The following is a 15,102-nucleotide window of genomic DNA, read 5'->3' on the forward strand; positions in this document are numbered from 1 at the left end:
TTCTCAAGAACCTCATATCCAAAACATCCAAGAAATCTGTGAAAATGCTGCACTCAAATCCTTCTGCTCATAGTTTCAGATGGAGAAGTGCTGAGCGTCAAGCTATTCAAGATTGAGAAAGCAGATAGAGTCCTATGATGCCTCTTCTCCAGATTCCCCTGGTAGACAGACAGCTTCAGTAAAGGTGTTATGGAAGAAAGCTTTGTATTAAGTCATTGGCAAGATGTGCATTTTCTCTAGGCTTAAAAGAGCTTCTGTCCCTTGGTTGTTTACCTACATTCTCCATGACCTTCACATCAATGGTTCTTAATATTGTGCAAATCTGTCTTCATAGCAAGAGAAAACATTTGAGTTTTTAAAATTTGAAATGGGATATAGGTTTTTGTGCTTTTGAGCCCTGTTTTGTGAGGAACATATAGTTTGGAAGACAATACCAACACGTGGAAATATTGTACAGTATAAAACAGAATACCACAGAGTGCCAAATTGTACAGATTAAGTGTTGTACAAGTTAAAAAGAAAGGGGAAGGGAATGATTGCGGGAATATTTGGAATTAGGCTTCCAAACAAAATAACAGAAGGAAATGTGAAAGCCCCTTTGTGTGCAGACCTTTTACAGGAACACACACTCCTCTTGCTAATCCACAGAGCACACTAAAATGTATTTTCAGTGCCTATCAGCTGCTGGTGACCCTGGCCACAGTCTCTCAGCATGAAGTGTGGCCAATAGATAACCGATGTAATAATTTCAGAAGGCATTATGACTTCATAGATGAAACTAGGTTTTGCAACTGTTTGCAACCAGTGAAATAGTTGGAATATACAAACTGGAAATAGAAATAAGAATTAAGAAAAAAGAAATTTCTTGTATGCTGAATTTCTTCTGTTCTGTAGCTTTTCTCCTGACATCATTGGATAAGATTTTCTCTTAGAGCTGAGTACTTAGTTCTGACAGCCCAAAGATGTGACTAGTAAAGCTAGAAGAGACAGTGCTAACTTAATCTCTATAGTTAACTAATCTAGTGAACAGCATAGCCTCCCCAATCACTCTCTGAGAGTTGGGGCCTCTCATGTTGAACCACACCCTCTATGTCTGTGTTACATCTGTTGTCCTCATTAAAAAGTCTTTGTGTCACTTCTCAGGCTATGGCTGTCACTGTTTTACTGTAGACCTCAACTTGAACAAAAAGGTGGCCTGCATAACTGAACCAATTTGAGTTCATGTATTTAAATATAACTGCTGTTTTAAAATACAATCTGTACACGGAATCTTGGACCATCTGAATATATGTTGTGCCAAATAACACAAGCTAAGTAAAATGTAGAGGTGTTTCAGTCTCAATTTGCCTTTTTAAGGTCAGAAAAAGGGAAATAGTTACATACACTAGCTGTATATTATAAAAGAAGTTGTTATAAAATGACTTGCTTCTAAGTGTTACGTGTTTTCCAAAACACAATTTTGGTACCATATCTACTCCCCATATTAAAGGGGAAAAATCTTTGCTATTATTAGTATGTGCCCAATAAAGTCTTTTACCATACCTCCCTAAGTATATACATATGATACTATAAAATATATGTAATACTTAGAAAGATTTTTCTTTGCTGGGTTCCAATTGCTTAGTGCTGTTGTTGGCCAGAAATGGTCATCACAATCTTCTATTATAGATTTGTTTTTTGTTTCTTTTCTGTAGTGTCCCATCAGGGTTTTAGTTCTGTATCTCTTAATGCCATGCTAGTCATCTCAGAGAGCTAAGATGTGAGTGATATTGAAATGGACATAAGTCTGCGTGTTGGATGCCAAAAAGAGAAGCTTCCTCCCCAGGTCAAAGTTGCAGTCCATTACCAAGCCAGATTTCTGACAGTCCTAGAAGAACTACCATGTGAAATGTTCCACAAAGACCTCTGTCTTTTAGCTTCACTTTCCTTCTTATTCCAATTCCGTTTTTGCCTTTGTGATTCTCATTTTGGATTAAAAAAAAAAACCCCTCAGGAGACTATTATTGAAATGGCTTTTCCTGAGTAAAAAAAAAAAAAAAGAAAAATAAGCTCACACAGTCTATTTCAATTTTTGTTACTCTTCTCTCGAAGGACAATGAAATGCATCTCACTGAGCTCTTTTATTGTTGGTGCTGCATGTTATTTTCTATCTTCCCATTGTCAAGTGTTGTAAAAGAATTGTAGAAATGTTGTGGTTTCACGTAAATGTCACTCCATTTTTAACAAGTGCTTTTCCCCACCACAGATATTAATGAGTGTGAAACACCTGGGATCTGCATGAATGGACGCTGTGTCAACACTGATGGCTCCTACAGATGTGAATGCTTTCCTGGACTGGCCGTGGGTCTGGATGGACGTGTGTGTGTTGGTAAGATAAAACCATGACCAAATGGATGGTAGAGATCTACTCTCCAGTAAACCCCACTGATGACAAGTTCACTCTACTGTAACAGATAAGACATAATTAATACTTGTGGGGGAACAGACCAACAATATCAGTTCTCTTCTTGCATAAGCTGGATATTAATTTAGGAGATAGAAAGATGCACTGACATAAATGAAAACTAGGGGAATCTTCACCTCTCCCTCCTCCCTTTTCTTTTCTAATCACGTAGGTGTCCTCAATTTTCTCCAGCCTTCCTTTGTTGACAATGGTCTTTGAAATTGGCCTGTATGTGCTCATTATCTCATAGTGAATATTTTCAGGTAGGGAATTAAATGTCCAAAGGGAAGTACAGAACACAAAGGAGGATATGGATAATCAGGAAATTTATGTAATGTTTTTATGTGGCTTTATAAAAAGTTTGAAATTTGTTGAAAAATAGATATCCAAATTATTTTTAAGAATGGTAGTCAGTAAGCCCTTTGAAATGGGAGAGAATTGGGCATAGCTGGAAACCTCCTCCCTAATGGTGAAGATGACACTACTTAGTAGACCAATGTCCACAGATTTGTATAATGAACCTTATATAGATTAAAGTTATTCTTTTTTGAAAGTACATCTAATTCAAACATTTGGTAATTACATGTTTATTTTGAGATAGGCCACACTTCTAATAAAGATCTTATTTATCGTAGTGGGAGTCACCGGTCACCCATCATTCACTTAGCCTGTATTAAGCACCTTCTCTGTACAGGTCTAGGGAAGATGAAAATGAATGAGATATAATCTCAGCACTTAACAGTCTCACCGTTGGGTAAATCGTGATAGTCCCTAGAAAACTGAGAGTCTGGCAACTGGTTTCCAGTGCTTAGAAGCTGAATGCAGTTTGTGTGGTTTTGTCTCTTTCTGTTGAGACGGAAGACCAGGGGCATTTTTTGTGAGTTAGAACAGGGACGATGGCTAAATAAAGCCAGTTTCAACTTTGACCTGGGGAGTTATTTGAAGTGATAGTGTGATGACAGATGCCTCTTCCTGTTTAGACACACACATGCGGAGCACATGCTACGGTGGATACAAGAGAGGCCAGTGTGTCAAACCCTTGTTTGGCGCCGTTACTAAATCTGAATGCTGCTGCGCCAGCACTGAATATGCGTTTGGGGAACCTTGCCAGCCATGTCCTGCACAGAATTCAGGTATGTGGTGTCATGGGGATGCCCCCATCCTGCCAGCCTTCCACCACCATCTGCAGTCTTTGCGTTTGTGGAAATCACCGGGGGAGACTAGGTTATGTTCTCCAGGTGCGTCACATACCTTCCTGGGGCCTGGGCAGGGCTACTCAGGGTCTGATCACACATTACTCACCTGGTCCTAATGGTCACTGGGAACGGACAGCACATTTGGAACCCCCCTTCCAGCCCCTCCGCCTTAATAATACTCCTGCTCTTTGGAATTCATGCAACTTGCCTTGTTTTCTAAAGTAGTTTCATAATGTTTGCATTTTGCAGGAACTATTATAAAAGCAGAATTTTACAGAGTGTAAAAGTAAATAATTTACAGATTACCTGAATATTTCCAACTTTTTTCCAAAAGGCCATGTGTGAATTTTGTTCAAATCCTTCATGTTGACTTAGGTGTGCCTTTCCTAAATGATTTTATTCAACCCCAGGGAAAAAGTATTTTTCTCAATTTGAAGTGACACGGCATAATGAAAAGAAAACTGGTTGGTGAGTCAGAATTCTCCCCAGCCACAGGCAGACAAATTGCTTAATTGGGGGGTATAGTTCTTTGTAGAGTTTTATTTATTTAGGAATTTTTCTCACCTACTTTCAAAAGGACTTAAGAGAGCTTACAATAGTAAACAGAACTATAAAACAGAATAATATGGAAAGGGATCCTTAGTTTTTTCACCTACAAAATGAATTACTCTAGGTCATTCAGAAGATCCTTTCCAGTTGTAAATTATTTCTATTTATAAGGCAAAAGTAGTTTATTGAAACTAAAGCAATAAACTGTCAACATTTGGATACAATTTTAAGGTATCCTGGCATTTTCTTTTAATGTCCTAAAATAAAGGTAGATCTAATATTGAAAACAAATAGCTTTGATTGGCTGATTTACATCTAAGACCCAGTTAGTTCATTTCTGGCCTATATACAATCAGTTAAAGATTAATTCACAATTTTTAAACCTCTGCCATTTTGAAAGTGATATTTGAAATTAGAGAGTTAGAAGAAATGAAAATGTGAGAAGTTAGAGAATGTTAAATGGAAAACTTTAAAAGAAATGGAGGAGGCCGGTTAAGAAATAAAGCTTTATGCTGGCCAGTTACATCACAGAGTACCATTTTATACGTGATTAGCAATTAGTTCAATTCCTGCTTACAGTAATACTTCGATTATATAGCATAAAGTATAATTCTATCCCGCAAACATACTTCCATGTAACTTTATAGTCGTATATCATTAATACTACCCTTTTGTATGTTCCTTTAGCTTTTCAAGGTACTTTTCTTACATACTTGGAATTTACAAGATAGACGAGTATCATGAAAACTGGTGCACAAGAGTATAGGTGGTTTGCTCATATCTTCATTAAGTGGAAGAACCAAAACTTAGAATCTAGGACCCTTGGTGGATATAGTTCTCTGTTTTTACATTTTCCTCTGGACCAAGTACATCTCCAAAGAATTCTTAGGATACCTAGGAAAATGAAGTAATCTTATAAAAAGATGACTAAAAGAGACCAGATTTCTTTAAGCAGTAAAGCTTAAGGCAAGATAAATTTGAAGCCCAGCCCCACAAGCTTCTGTTTTTTATTTCAGTGCACTCGCACAGAAGAGGTCTGAGTGTGGAAGTGGTTTCATTCAGTTTGGTTTCTCCACCTCTTTGGTAGATGAAATTGCCAAATCATGAAGGGCCTAAATGTAGAGTATCCCTCATTTCAAGAGAGAGGGGGGATTTTTAAAAGGTACTGAAAATATTCAGAAGATTCCTTCTTTAGTCAATTTGGTGAGAAACTCCAACCTCATCACATCTATAGCCCATCTTTGTGCTCTGGAAGGAAGCCAAGTAAGCTCTACATTAAGATATTTTGCACTGGCTGTTGAATATTTACTCCTCACAGGGATCAGTCGGTTAAACCCAGAGAAGTGGAATATTAGGAATTTTCTCATATGTCCCCATACCAGTGCCTCCATGGCACAGTACTGAGTTAGCTCAGCAAAACCTACCATTTATTAAATGCATGAGCTGTGCTAGGAACTGTGTTGTGCACTTGACATGTTCTCCTAGTAAATCCATAGAACGGCCGTGTGGGTTGGGTATCCTGATCTCCAATTTATAGAAGAGGAAACTTACAGAAGAGGAAACTAAGAGACAGAAAGGGCTTGCTTCCAAGACCTCCAGCAATAAGCATTGTCATCAGGCATTCAAACTGATGCTGACCTGAACTCACTGACTGCAGAAGACAGTCTAAGCACCAGATTCTCCCTGAATGGAAAAGAACAATGAAAAGAATTTTCTTCTGTTTAGGCCAAGCATCAGCTAACTTAGCACTAACTGTAAAACTGGCATGATATTGTTTTTCCTATTTTTGCTACTTACAATTATTTCAAAAGTGCCTTAATTAATTGCTGACATGAGAGACTAATGACAATGCATTTCTTTTTGCTTTCTGTCCCAGGCTTGCAGACACACAATGGCAGCCACTTTCCCAGTGTTCATTATTTTGGTCCCATTTAGCATGATTTAAAAATTAAGGGATTTCACCACTTTTCTCAAATTTACATTTGCAGGAAGGCAGAGGCTCTGAAGGATTTAACCTTCATATTTAAAATCTGTGTAATTCATTTGCATCCACTGTCATCAGGGATATAGTTTCCTAGCATGCAGAAGTATAAGACCTATTTGCATCAGCAGCAAGATGCTGTTGGCCTCTGTAAAAAGGCCCATCCCTAATAATCCAGTTCTTGTGCCACTTAAGCACACAGATGATTTGCATTTGACCAGGAAACTCTGTGTTGCCAGAAACTGTGGGCAATGAAGGGGACACTTCAGTTTGTTTTCCTTGGATAAAGTATGATTCCAGTTAGTTCTCTATTTTCATTGTTCACTCTCATGGTCCTTTGAAAACTATTAGAATTATATGTAAAACATTGCATCAGTTTTAAGTAAAAATCTGATTCCATCATACATTTGGGTACATAATCTGTATACTTCAATTTCTTAGTAAGATCTCAGTTTTAACATTATGCAATACTTTGCCTGTGGATTTATCATATAGAATGAACCTAGTATCCTGATGAATATTAACATTAAAAATACACTTAAATACAAGTGTAGAGACTTTGTTTTTCTTGTGAGTGCAGGCTAGAGAATTTGAAGAGAGAAATGAGAAAATGTTAAGAACTCAATTGTATTAAAAAAATATATTTGCACTAGGAAACAAAATTATTCCCAAGATGGTGGGAGAAAGTTTTATTAACAGTTAAGAAACCACACTTTAACAGGCACATTTCACTCTAAGTGTAAAGTGTTCCCCAGTGGAAAAAATCAAATTATAGGAAAAACACCTTTTCTGAAAGCGCTTTGCACAAGGACTTGCTATAACTTGCCTATATCCTTAAAAGTCATTTTCTACAGTGATGCGGAGCCTTTAAAATGGAAGCATGGTAAACCAGTGACTCCCTTGGGAGATGCCTCCTTTTCCGTTACCACTTTATTTCAGTTCCACTCACTTAGCAGGAAATGATGTGTGCAAAGCCAAGTGCAGGATCGACCTGTTCTGCAAATAAGGGAATCATTTACTATCTGTTAATTTATTACAGCGGAATATCAGGCACTCTGCAGCAGTGGTCCAGGAATGACATCAGCAGGCAGTGGTAAGGACTTGTTTGAAATTTACTACCATAAGCATGTGCAGAAGCAGCACTGGACCTTCCTGTGGGTTTCCAGTTGGTCCTTTTACACCAGACTGAGGAAGTCTGACCCCCTCTCTGGCCATCACTGTACCTAAGACACCTAGAAGCCCCCAGTGGCGGAGTAATTTTGGCACAGTGGGTCCTGGAATTGCTGGGTTTGGGTGTTGGGCTGGGTCCTAAAGGGTGCTCTCCCAGGGTGGTTGATGAAGAACTGCAGTTGAGATACAATGACTGTGTTGCTCATCCATGAGAAGAGGCAGTCTGGCCCTCCTCTGGCTCTTGCACAATCAAGTACAGTTCAGGTTATGGGCTCAATTGAATTGTTAGCCATTCACATTTTGTACAATTTATTGACTGTCAAGTGTTCAGTCATTATAACATGTCAGTAGGGAGCCATCTTATATTTTGTAGCAAGCAGTGATTGCATTTAACCAAGTTGGAAGAGAATGAAATATTAAAGTGTGAGAGTTAGAACTAGAGAAATAGAGATACCATAAAAGAACTAGAAGTTAAAAGAGAGAATTGGAACAAAGTGCAAAAATAGGTGACAGGAAAGATGAAGGGCTTATTGTATTAATATAAAACTAAATCATTCGATTCAGGAAAGTTTTGAAAAAAAGTAGACCAAATTGATTGTCAGTTTATCCTCTTGATTAATTTCATCATTATGTGTGGATGAAGGTGGGGAGGAGATATTTGGGGGAAGGAAGAGGAGTAAAGAAATTTACAATGAATAAAGAGTTAGTGGGGAATAAGTAAGTTGTAATAGGGATCTGGAGAAGAAGAAAAATGTCAACCCTGATTTATAAAAGAGCTAGGACCAATATTTGAGACTAGCTATTCGCTGTCATTCTGCATCACGCTTGACTATATAGCTCTTCTTAGTCTGTGGGCACACAGAAGAGGGAGGACCCAGCCTCATCTGAACAGAGCACCAGAGGCTTTTCCAGAACAGGTGGTGTGTGAATGGGCTTTGCACCAATGAATAGGCCTGGCTCCAGACATTCCTGACACAGAGCAAAAGGGCATTGTATGTTCATGGAAGAATGAGAAATTTAAAGTAAATAAACAGAGTTCATATTTTAATTTAATCTTGAAGATATTATTGAATATCTACAAAAGCTTGAACCATGAGAATGACACAGCCATCGTGTTTTTAAGCTAAGTCTGGTGGCATTGTAGAAGGTACATTGAAGAGGGATGGGCTGGTGGCAGGGACTTGGTCTGTGTGGTGGATCCACGTTTCCATCTTGATGTTTGAACCGGAAGAAGCCCGAGGATTCTCCCTTGGCCTGATTAAGGATTGGTAATTTTGTAGTTCCAGCTCAAATGCCAAGTTCCTCTCAAGGACTGGTGGAAGGGAGATTTGATTCAGAATACCTTGTAGTGATAAAAAGTGATAAAGCTTTCTCAGCAAAGTGCAACTTTATTTTCACCAGGTCCGAAGGGTTTTACATTTATTGTAATGTTATTTTTTGACATTTCTTTGACCTTTGCTTTAGAATGTTATTGATAATGAACTCTCTTTGGTGGTGCAGATATAAATGAATGTGCATTAGATCCAGATATCTGCCCAAATGGAATTTGTGAAAATCTCCGTGGGACCTACAAATGCATATGCAATTCAGGATATGAAGTGGATTCAACTGGGAAAAACTGTGTTGGTAAGAAGTTTCACCTCTTTTCTAAGACATTTCATGCATCATGCATTCTTTTGTTGCTTGGAGGAAACTGCTTTTGAGTAGCTTTAGGACTGAGCAAAGGGATGATGTTCACTTTGGTTGTCAGCATGGCACATACATGTCTTGATGAACTCAAATTTATATAGCTGAATCCTGATGATTTATAAGTAGCCATGTGTCATGTTCACTCCACAAAAGAGAAGCTTGTTAAATGTAGAAAATACAGATTGTGAGCCGTTCTTATGTGTCTTCAAAGGGATCCCTATTTTTATCAAAAGAAGTAACTCTTCTCCCAGCCACTTATTAGATTCAAAGAAAACCCAGCTTATTTTCAGTAATAACTGTTCTCTGTTAAGTGTAGCAAACACTGCTTTTGAGTCTTTAACAAACCTTAATGAAGGTACCAGCCAGTAACTGAACACACACACACACACACACACACACACAAACAACAACCTTTGGTTGGGAAGAAAATGGTCAACATGGGCACCATTATTTTTTCTTCAACTTTCTTCAGTTGCCTAGACTAGTATTTTCTGAAATGTACTGTCCATTCTGTAGTGTAGTGACATAACATTTCAGGTTTCCTGAAGTTGAACTTCTAACACCAGAATATTCATACTCACGGGAATATGCCAGAGTTGCACTATAACCAAAATGTAAGATGGTGCATCCTTTTGATTTGAAAGCAAAACACATTTTACATGAAAAATACTTTCATGGAGTAGGATGAAAATTAATAGGCTTTAATAAGGATAAAAGGGGGGGGTCTCAAATATATTTTTAATCTCTAAAAGCCATTTGGGGCTTCGGTGTTAGAACTTACTCTCTCCTGCCCTAAGTGGTATTTTAGTGATAGGGTTTGAAAAGTACTGCTCTCAGGTGGTCAGTTAGTGGAACATGCAGTAATTCTGAGATGCTATAGATTGAAATAATAAATAAAAATGATTCTTTTTTTCGTTCTTTTCAACACATAATCAGTCAAGTTTGAACTTGATCATACAGCCATTAGTACTTACCAGGTACTGAACTCAACTGTCTCCCAGACAGCCATTAGTTGATCTAAGAAAAGAAAGTGCCTCCTCCTATTTGTCCTTGGTTCCTTACTTTACCATTGCACGTCCTCTGCTATTGAGGAACTTGTTGAAATACTTGGACCCCTGCTTTAAGAGGTCCCCTACTGAACTCTAGGAGGAATAAATTACATCATATAGAACTGTATTCCCCTGGACAGGGAAAAATAGCCATGTCAATTAAGTATTTTTAAAAAGCTTACTATACTGTGTTGAACTATTAAAAACGACCGCCTCAAAGATCCATAGTTGTCCCCTGACCTCTTGCCATTATACACATTCTTTCCAAGGCTCCCCCAGCCTAACTGTATATTTCTGTCTCTTTTTAGGAATTTCTGTACCCCAAAAGTACTCTGGTATTGTTTTTTATTTTCTCATTTATTCTTTTTCCTTTCTTTTTTTCATAATTTTTCCTCCTACAAAATTCTGTGTTTATTTGACACTTTGAGAATCATTAAAACAATATGGACACCCTTATTCTAGACTCTCATGTATGGCTCTATCTATGTACAAAGAAAAGAGAAGGATTCTAGAGATAGAATGGAGAGGAAAGCTAACTCCGGATGTCCTAAAACAAGCCCTCAATTCCTTTGCCCCCTCTGGCTTTCCGGACACCTCTCTATAGGTCACCTACTCTCACACACTCTAGCATTCTCTTTTTCTTCCATGTACTTCTACTATTCACCATAAATAATTTTTACTTTTGTCTTCTGTTTAACTTCTTAAAGGACGGAACATGACAAGAGTACAGTTTCTCTCATGCGATGTACAGTTCTACAGTTTTGCAGGTTGAAGCAAAGTGTGGTACCTAATAGATGCCTTTGTCATCAGGCCTGCCCGTGATGTCATTATGGGCAAAGTGGAGATAGCAATTGTTTTCAAAGAAGCAGAAATCTTACTTAAATATTTTTCACTTTCTGTCCTTCACATGTGGCTTGCACACTAATTAAAAGAAGTAACAGTAAATAAAAGCATCTTCTATACTCCCTTTAAATCACCTTGCATCTGAGTTTCAGGCTAAACAGTACATAAAATGATGAGGATAGGAAGTCGTCAGGGGAGCTACACACTTATCACAAAACCCTCTTCTTTCAACTACAGGTTTCTTTTTCTCTCCCTAACTTTTATTGCTGTCCCAAAATTAACCCATCCCTCTTTGTGGTTACAATGACTTTTGAGAAGTGCATTCTTCCTCTCTCACACGCTTAATTGTAGGGCTTCTTTTCTGGGGTACAGTTGTCATTTGAGTGCACATGATATTTTCAAACTAGATTTACTATTTAATTTTTCTATAAAAGCCTCTCTTCATCAGAAGAGAGAAACCATTATTTATTTGAGCAGGCCCAGAAAGACACAGAGATGTTTTAGCTTCATCCAAAAATCTTACCCCATTGGAAGCAAAAGGGAGAGTTTATGAGGCCATAGGGATTTTTCCTTCAACAAGTTGTATATACTCTAAAGTTGAACTGATTGTCATCAGGTCAGAAGTATGTTCATATTTCAGATTATGTTTAGAGATATGAAGTTAGGAATAAAAACTCCACCACAGCCATCGCCTCCAGGGATGGGCTGATTTTTATCTTGATCATAAATTCCTCAATATAAGGTTCCAGATTCTTCTGACATCATCAAAGTTTAAGAATTCTAATATTGGCTCTTTGGGGAAGTGTTAGCATTCCCTATTTCATTTTGACAGAATTCTCACCACATTGTTTGCTCATACAATACCTATACTTTATACTTAATACTTAACTTTATACTTAACTTTATAACTTTATACTTAATTTTTATATAATTTTAGTACTTTATAAATATATTGCTAATTTACTAGTATTTACCACTGTGAACCTGTGATGATTCCTAGTACTGAATTGGTGTATCCTTTATGTTGGGGCTACTAGATTGTCAAATGATTAAGCAGAATTTCTTGATGTATTAAAAAAAAACTCCTCATGAACATGTAGCCTAGTCTATGGCTGTCTGATGTAGTTTAGTCCAACTGTATATAACAAACTGTTGAAGTTCCACACTTCATAAATTACCTAAGTAACACATATCAAAAGTTAGATTTTGCATCAGACAGACCTATTATTCTCCTGAAAGTAAGGAGTTTTCCTGAAATCTCTGAATCTCAGTTCTAAATTCCTCATGAGAATTATAAACTATAGATGTCTTCACACTCTATAAACACAACTGGAGACCATTTCAGTTATACTAAAGAAGAAACACCCATCCTAGAACTAACACACATCAAAGAGGGACCATACTTTATAAATGTTTATTTAGTCCCTTAAGTCAGTAGGATTAGTCCTTTTAATTCTGGCACAATAAAACAGTTATATAAATATTAATGATTTCCAGCAAAAGAAACAGGTTTCTTCCTGTTAAAGAAAGTGAATTGAACAGTATCTGGTGATTTTAGACTTTGTAGGTGCCTAGTATAATCAGATGAAAACCCTATTTTCCTCAAATTAGGTAAGTTAGGCCAAAACCCATGGTAGAGGAGTTTTGCCTCTTTGCTTAAATCATGTCATATGACCTTAAAAACTTTGCATTCAAAAAGTAGAGAAATTGCATGCAAAGAATGAGCTCCCTCTAAAAGTTCATGTTCACTGGTTTTGCAGATATTAATGAATGTGTACTGAATAGTCTGCTTTGTGACAATGGACAGTGTAGAAATACTCCTGGAAGTTTTGTCTGTACCTGCCCCAAGGGATTTATCTACAAACCTGACCTAAAAACCTGTGAAGGTAAACTGTTTTTATTCTTATAGTATGTACTTTACGGTCTTTTGGTTTGCCACTGGAAAACCATGAAAATCAGTTAAGAGTCACATTTATGTATGCATGTATGCATGTATGTATGTATGTGAGCAGGGGAGAAGAGCAGAAGGAGGAAAAGAATCCCAAACAGGCTCTGTGCTGAGCCCAACATGGGGCTTGATCTCACAATCCTGGGATTATGACCTGAGGTGAAATCAAGAGTTGGATGCTTAACCAGCTGAGCCACCTCTATTTTAGGTAGTTATGTCACTGTATTTAAGATTCTGTGGTCCTAAATGACACTTGCATGCACTTTGTAAGCTACTCTGGTACTTACCTGCAGTTGGCATTTTATTTGCCGTCATTTAAGAGATGAAGAAAATATTACTTAGCTAGTAATTCAGAGATCACACTTAAATTTTGCTCCAGATTTCCTGAATGAAAAGATTCAGCCATGTGCCAGATTCTGTGCTATAGAGATATGCTCAGTTATTATTTTTGATATTTCATCTAATCTAGAAAAAATCTATCTAGGCCAGCTTTACTATCTAATAAAGAATATGTGGTAGCAACTGAGGCCAAAGTTTAAATATTCTTTAATGCCCAAGACTAGTTTTTAGCAGTAATGTAGACCTGTTTTTATTTTAGACATCGATGAATGTGAATCAAGTCCTTGCATTAATGGAGTCTGCAAGAACAGCCCGGGCTCTTTTATTTGTGAATGTTCTTCTGAAAGTACTTTGGATCCGACAAAAACCATCTGCATAGGTATTTATTCTGCTGTATCAGTACTGTATTTAATGTTTACTTTTGATGCAAAAGAGCTTATTGCAAAAGAGTTTAAGTATGCATGAATGAAAGTTTAAATTATCATTACCCGATGCCATTCTTGCTGTAATTCCAATGCACATGTTTGAATTTTTGATAAAGACTCTATTAAGTATCTATTAAACATTATCTCCAACCTCCTTCCAGAAACCATCAAGGGCACTTGCTGGCAGACTGTCATCGATGGGCGATGTGAGATCAACATCAATGGAGCCACTTTAAAGTCCCAGTGCTGTTCTTCCCTCGGTGCTGCCTGGGGGAGCCCGTGTACCCTATGCCAAGTCGGTAAGAGAGACGGGCACTGTGGCTTCTGGGCCTATCCCACTGGTCTCTTTGCTTAGAAAGGGGAAACCCAGTACTTTTGCCATTTAAGTTGACATGGGAAATCTAGATTTAATTCCGATGACCTCAATGAAACATTGCTGAATAGGAAACAGAGAAGTGTCCAGGACAATACTTTGATGTGATTTGGTTATTATTTTCTATCACACACTGCAATGTGGTTACCTGGCGTTGCCTTCCTAGATCAGCCATTCCTATGCGCGCTCTTGGAACCTCATAATTAGGGGGTCCTGAGCTTTTTACAGGCATAGATTATCTTCCAAAAATGGATTGATATAAAGGAACCACTATTCATGACTTAACCTCTAAATCTGTTGCAAAGCTGACGTTTGAGAGCCTTGCTGATGATGTTACTGATTCAATGTTTGGATATATAAATGTGTGAATTTATATGTGTGAATGCTGCAGGGCAGGACATCTTCAAATTCTAGACTTTGTCTTCCATATTCATGTTACAATAATCATATACTGTCACTCCTATTTTAGAGTCATTAGCACGAGAAATCTAGCCAATTTCCTTCTTAGTCATCACCTTAGCATGATCTTCAGGAGAACTCTGGGTCTTTAGAATCAGAGGAACTGAGCTTAATTCAAGGAGACCTTTAATTTTCCTTGATCGTTTTTGAATCTCAGCAACACTTTGTTACCTTAGACTCATTCATAGCAATGAAATCTAATTCATGTCCAGGTACTCCTTCTTGTTTTTTATACCATGTCATCCAAAGTCTGGACATTGTTATCTCAAATTTGTTTTTTGTTTGTTTTTTACAGATCCCATATGTGGTAAAGGCTATTCAAGAATTAAAGGAACACAGTGTGAAGGTATTTATGATTATTTATAAACCATAAATTTCTGTGTGCATGAAGAATGCTTATGTTAACTTGGACTGGATAAAGTTGTCATGTAACTTTACAGTGAGAAATATGTGGCAGAGAGAAAAAATAATGAGAATTGCAGAACATAACAGATGTTAATTTCACAAGCATATATATGCTGTTGCCAGTGTTGGATCACTATGGCCACAGGGCAGGGTGACTGAAAATGTTTTAGGCTGACCTAAAAGAGTGACTTTTAGAGTGACTGCACTTTCAAAATACTATCAGGAAGACAAAA

General features: G+C 37.5%; 1 protein-coding gene across 1 annotated transcript in view; it reads left to right on the forward strand.

Moving 5' to 3' along the window:
* The window catches only part of FBN1 (fibrillin 1), a 233,246-nt gene that overhangs the window by 134,735 nt on the left and 83,409 nt on the right, over window positions 1-15,102 (forward strand). Inside the window, exons 15-22 of the mRNA XM_077764455.1 lie at window positions 2,246-2,368; window positions 3,424-3,576; window positions 7,209-7,262; window positions 8,840-8,965; window positions 12,681-12,806; window positions 13,467-13,586; window positions 13,794-13,931; window positions 14,760-14,810. Coding sequence (XP_077620581.1) covers window positions 2,246-2,368; window positions 3,424-3,576; window positions 7,209-7,262; window positions 8,840-8,965; window positions 12,681-12,806; window positions 13,467-13,586; window positions 13,794-13,931; window positions 14,760-14,810 — 891 coding nt within the window. The remainder of the gene's footprint in view (window positions 1-2,245; window positions 2,369-3,423; window positions 3,577-7,208; window positions 7,263-8,839; window positions 8,966-12,680; window positions 12,807-13,466; window positions 13,587-13,793; window positions 13,932-14,759; window positions 14,811-15,102) is intronic.

Source organism: Crocuta crocuta, unplaced genomic scaffold (genome assembly GCF_008692635.1).
Source record: "Crocuta crocuta isolate KB4526 unplaced genomic scaffold, BGI_CrCroc_1.0 scaffold102, whole genome shotgun sequence".
In the NCBI taxonomy this organism is placed as follows: Eukaryota; Metazoa; Chordata; class Mammalia; order Carnivora; family Hyaenidae; genus Crocuta; species Crocuta crocuta.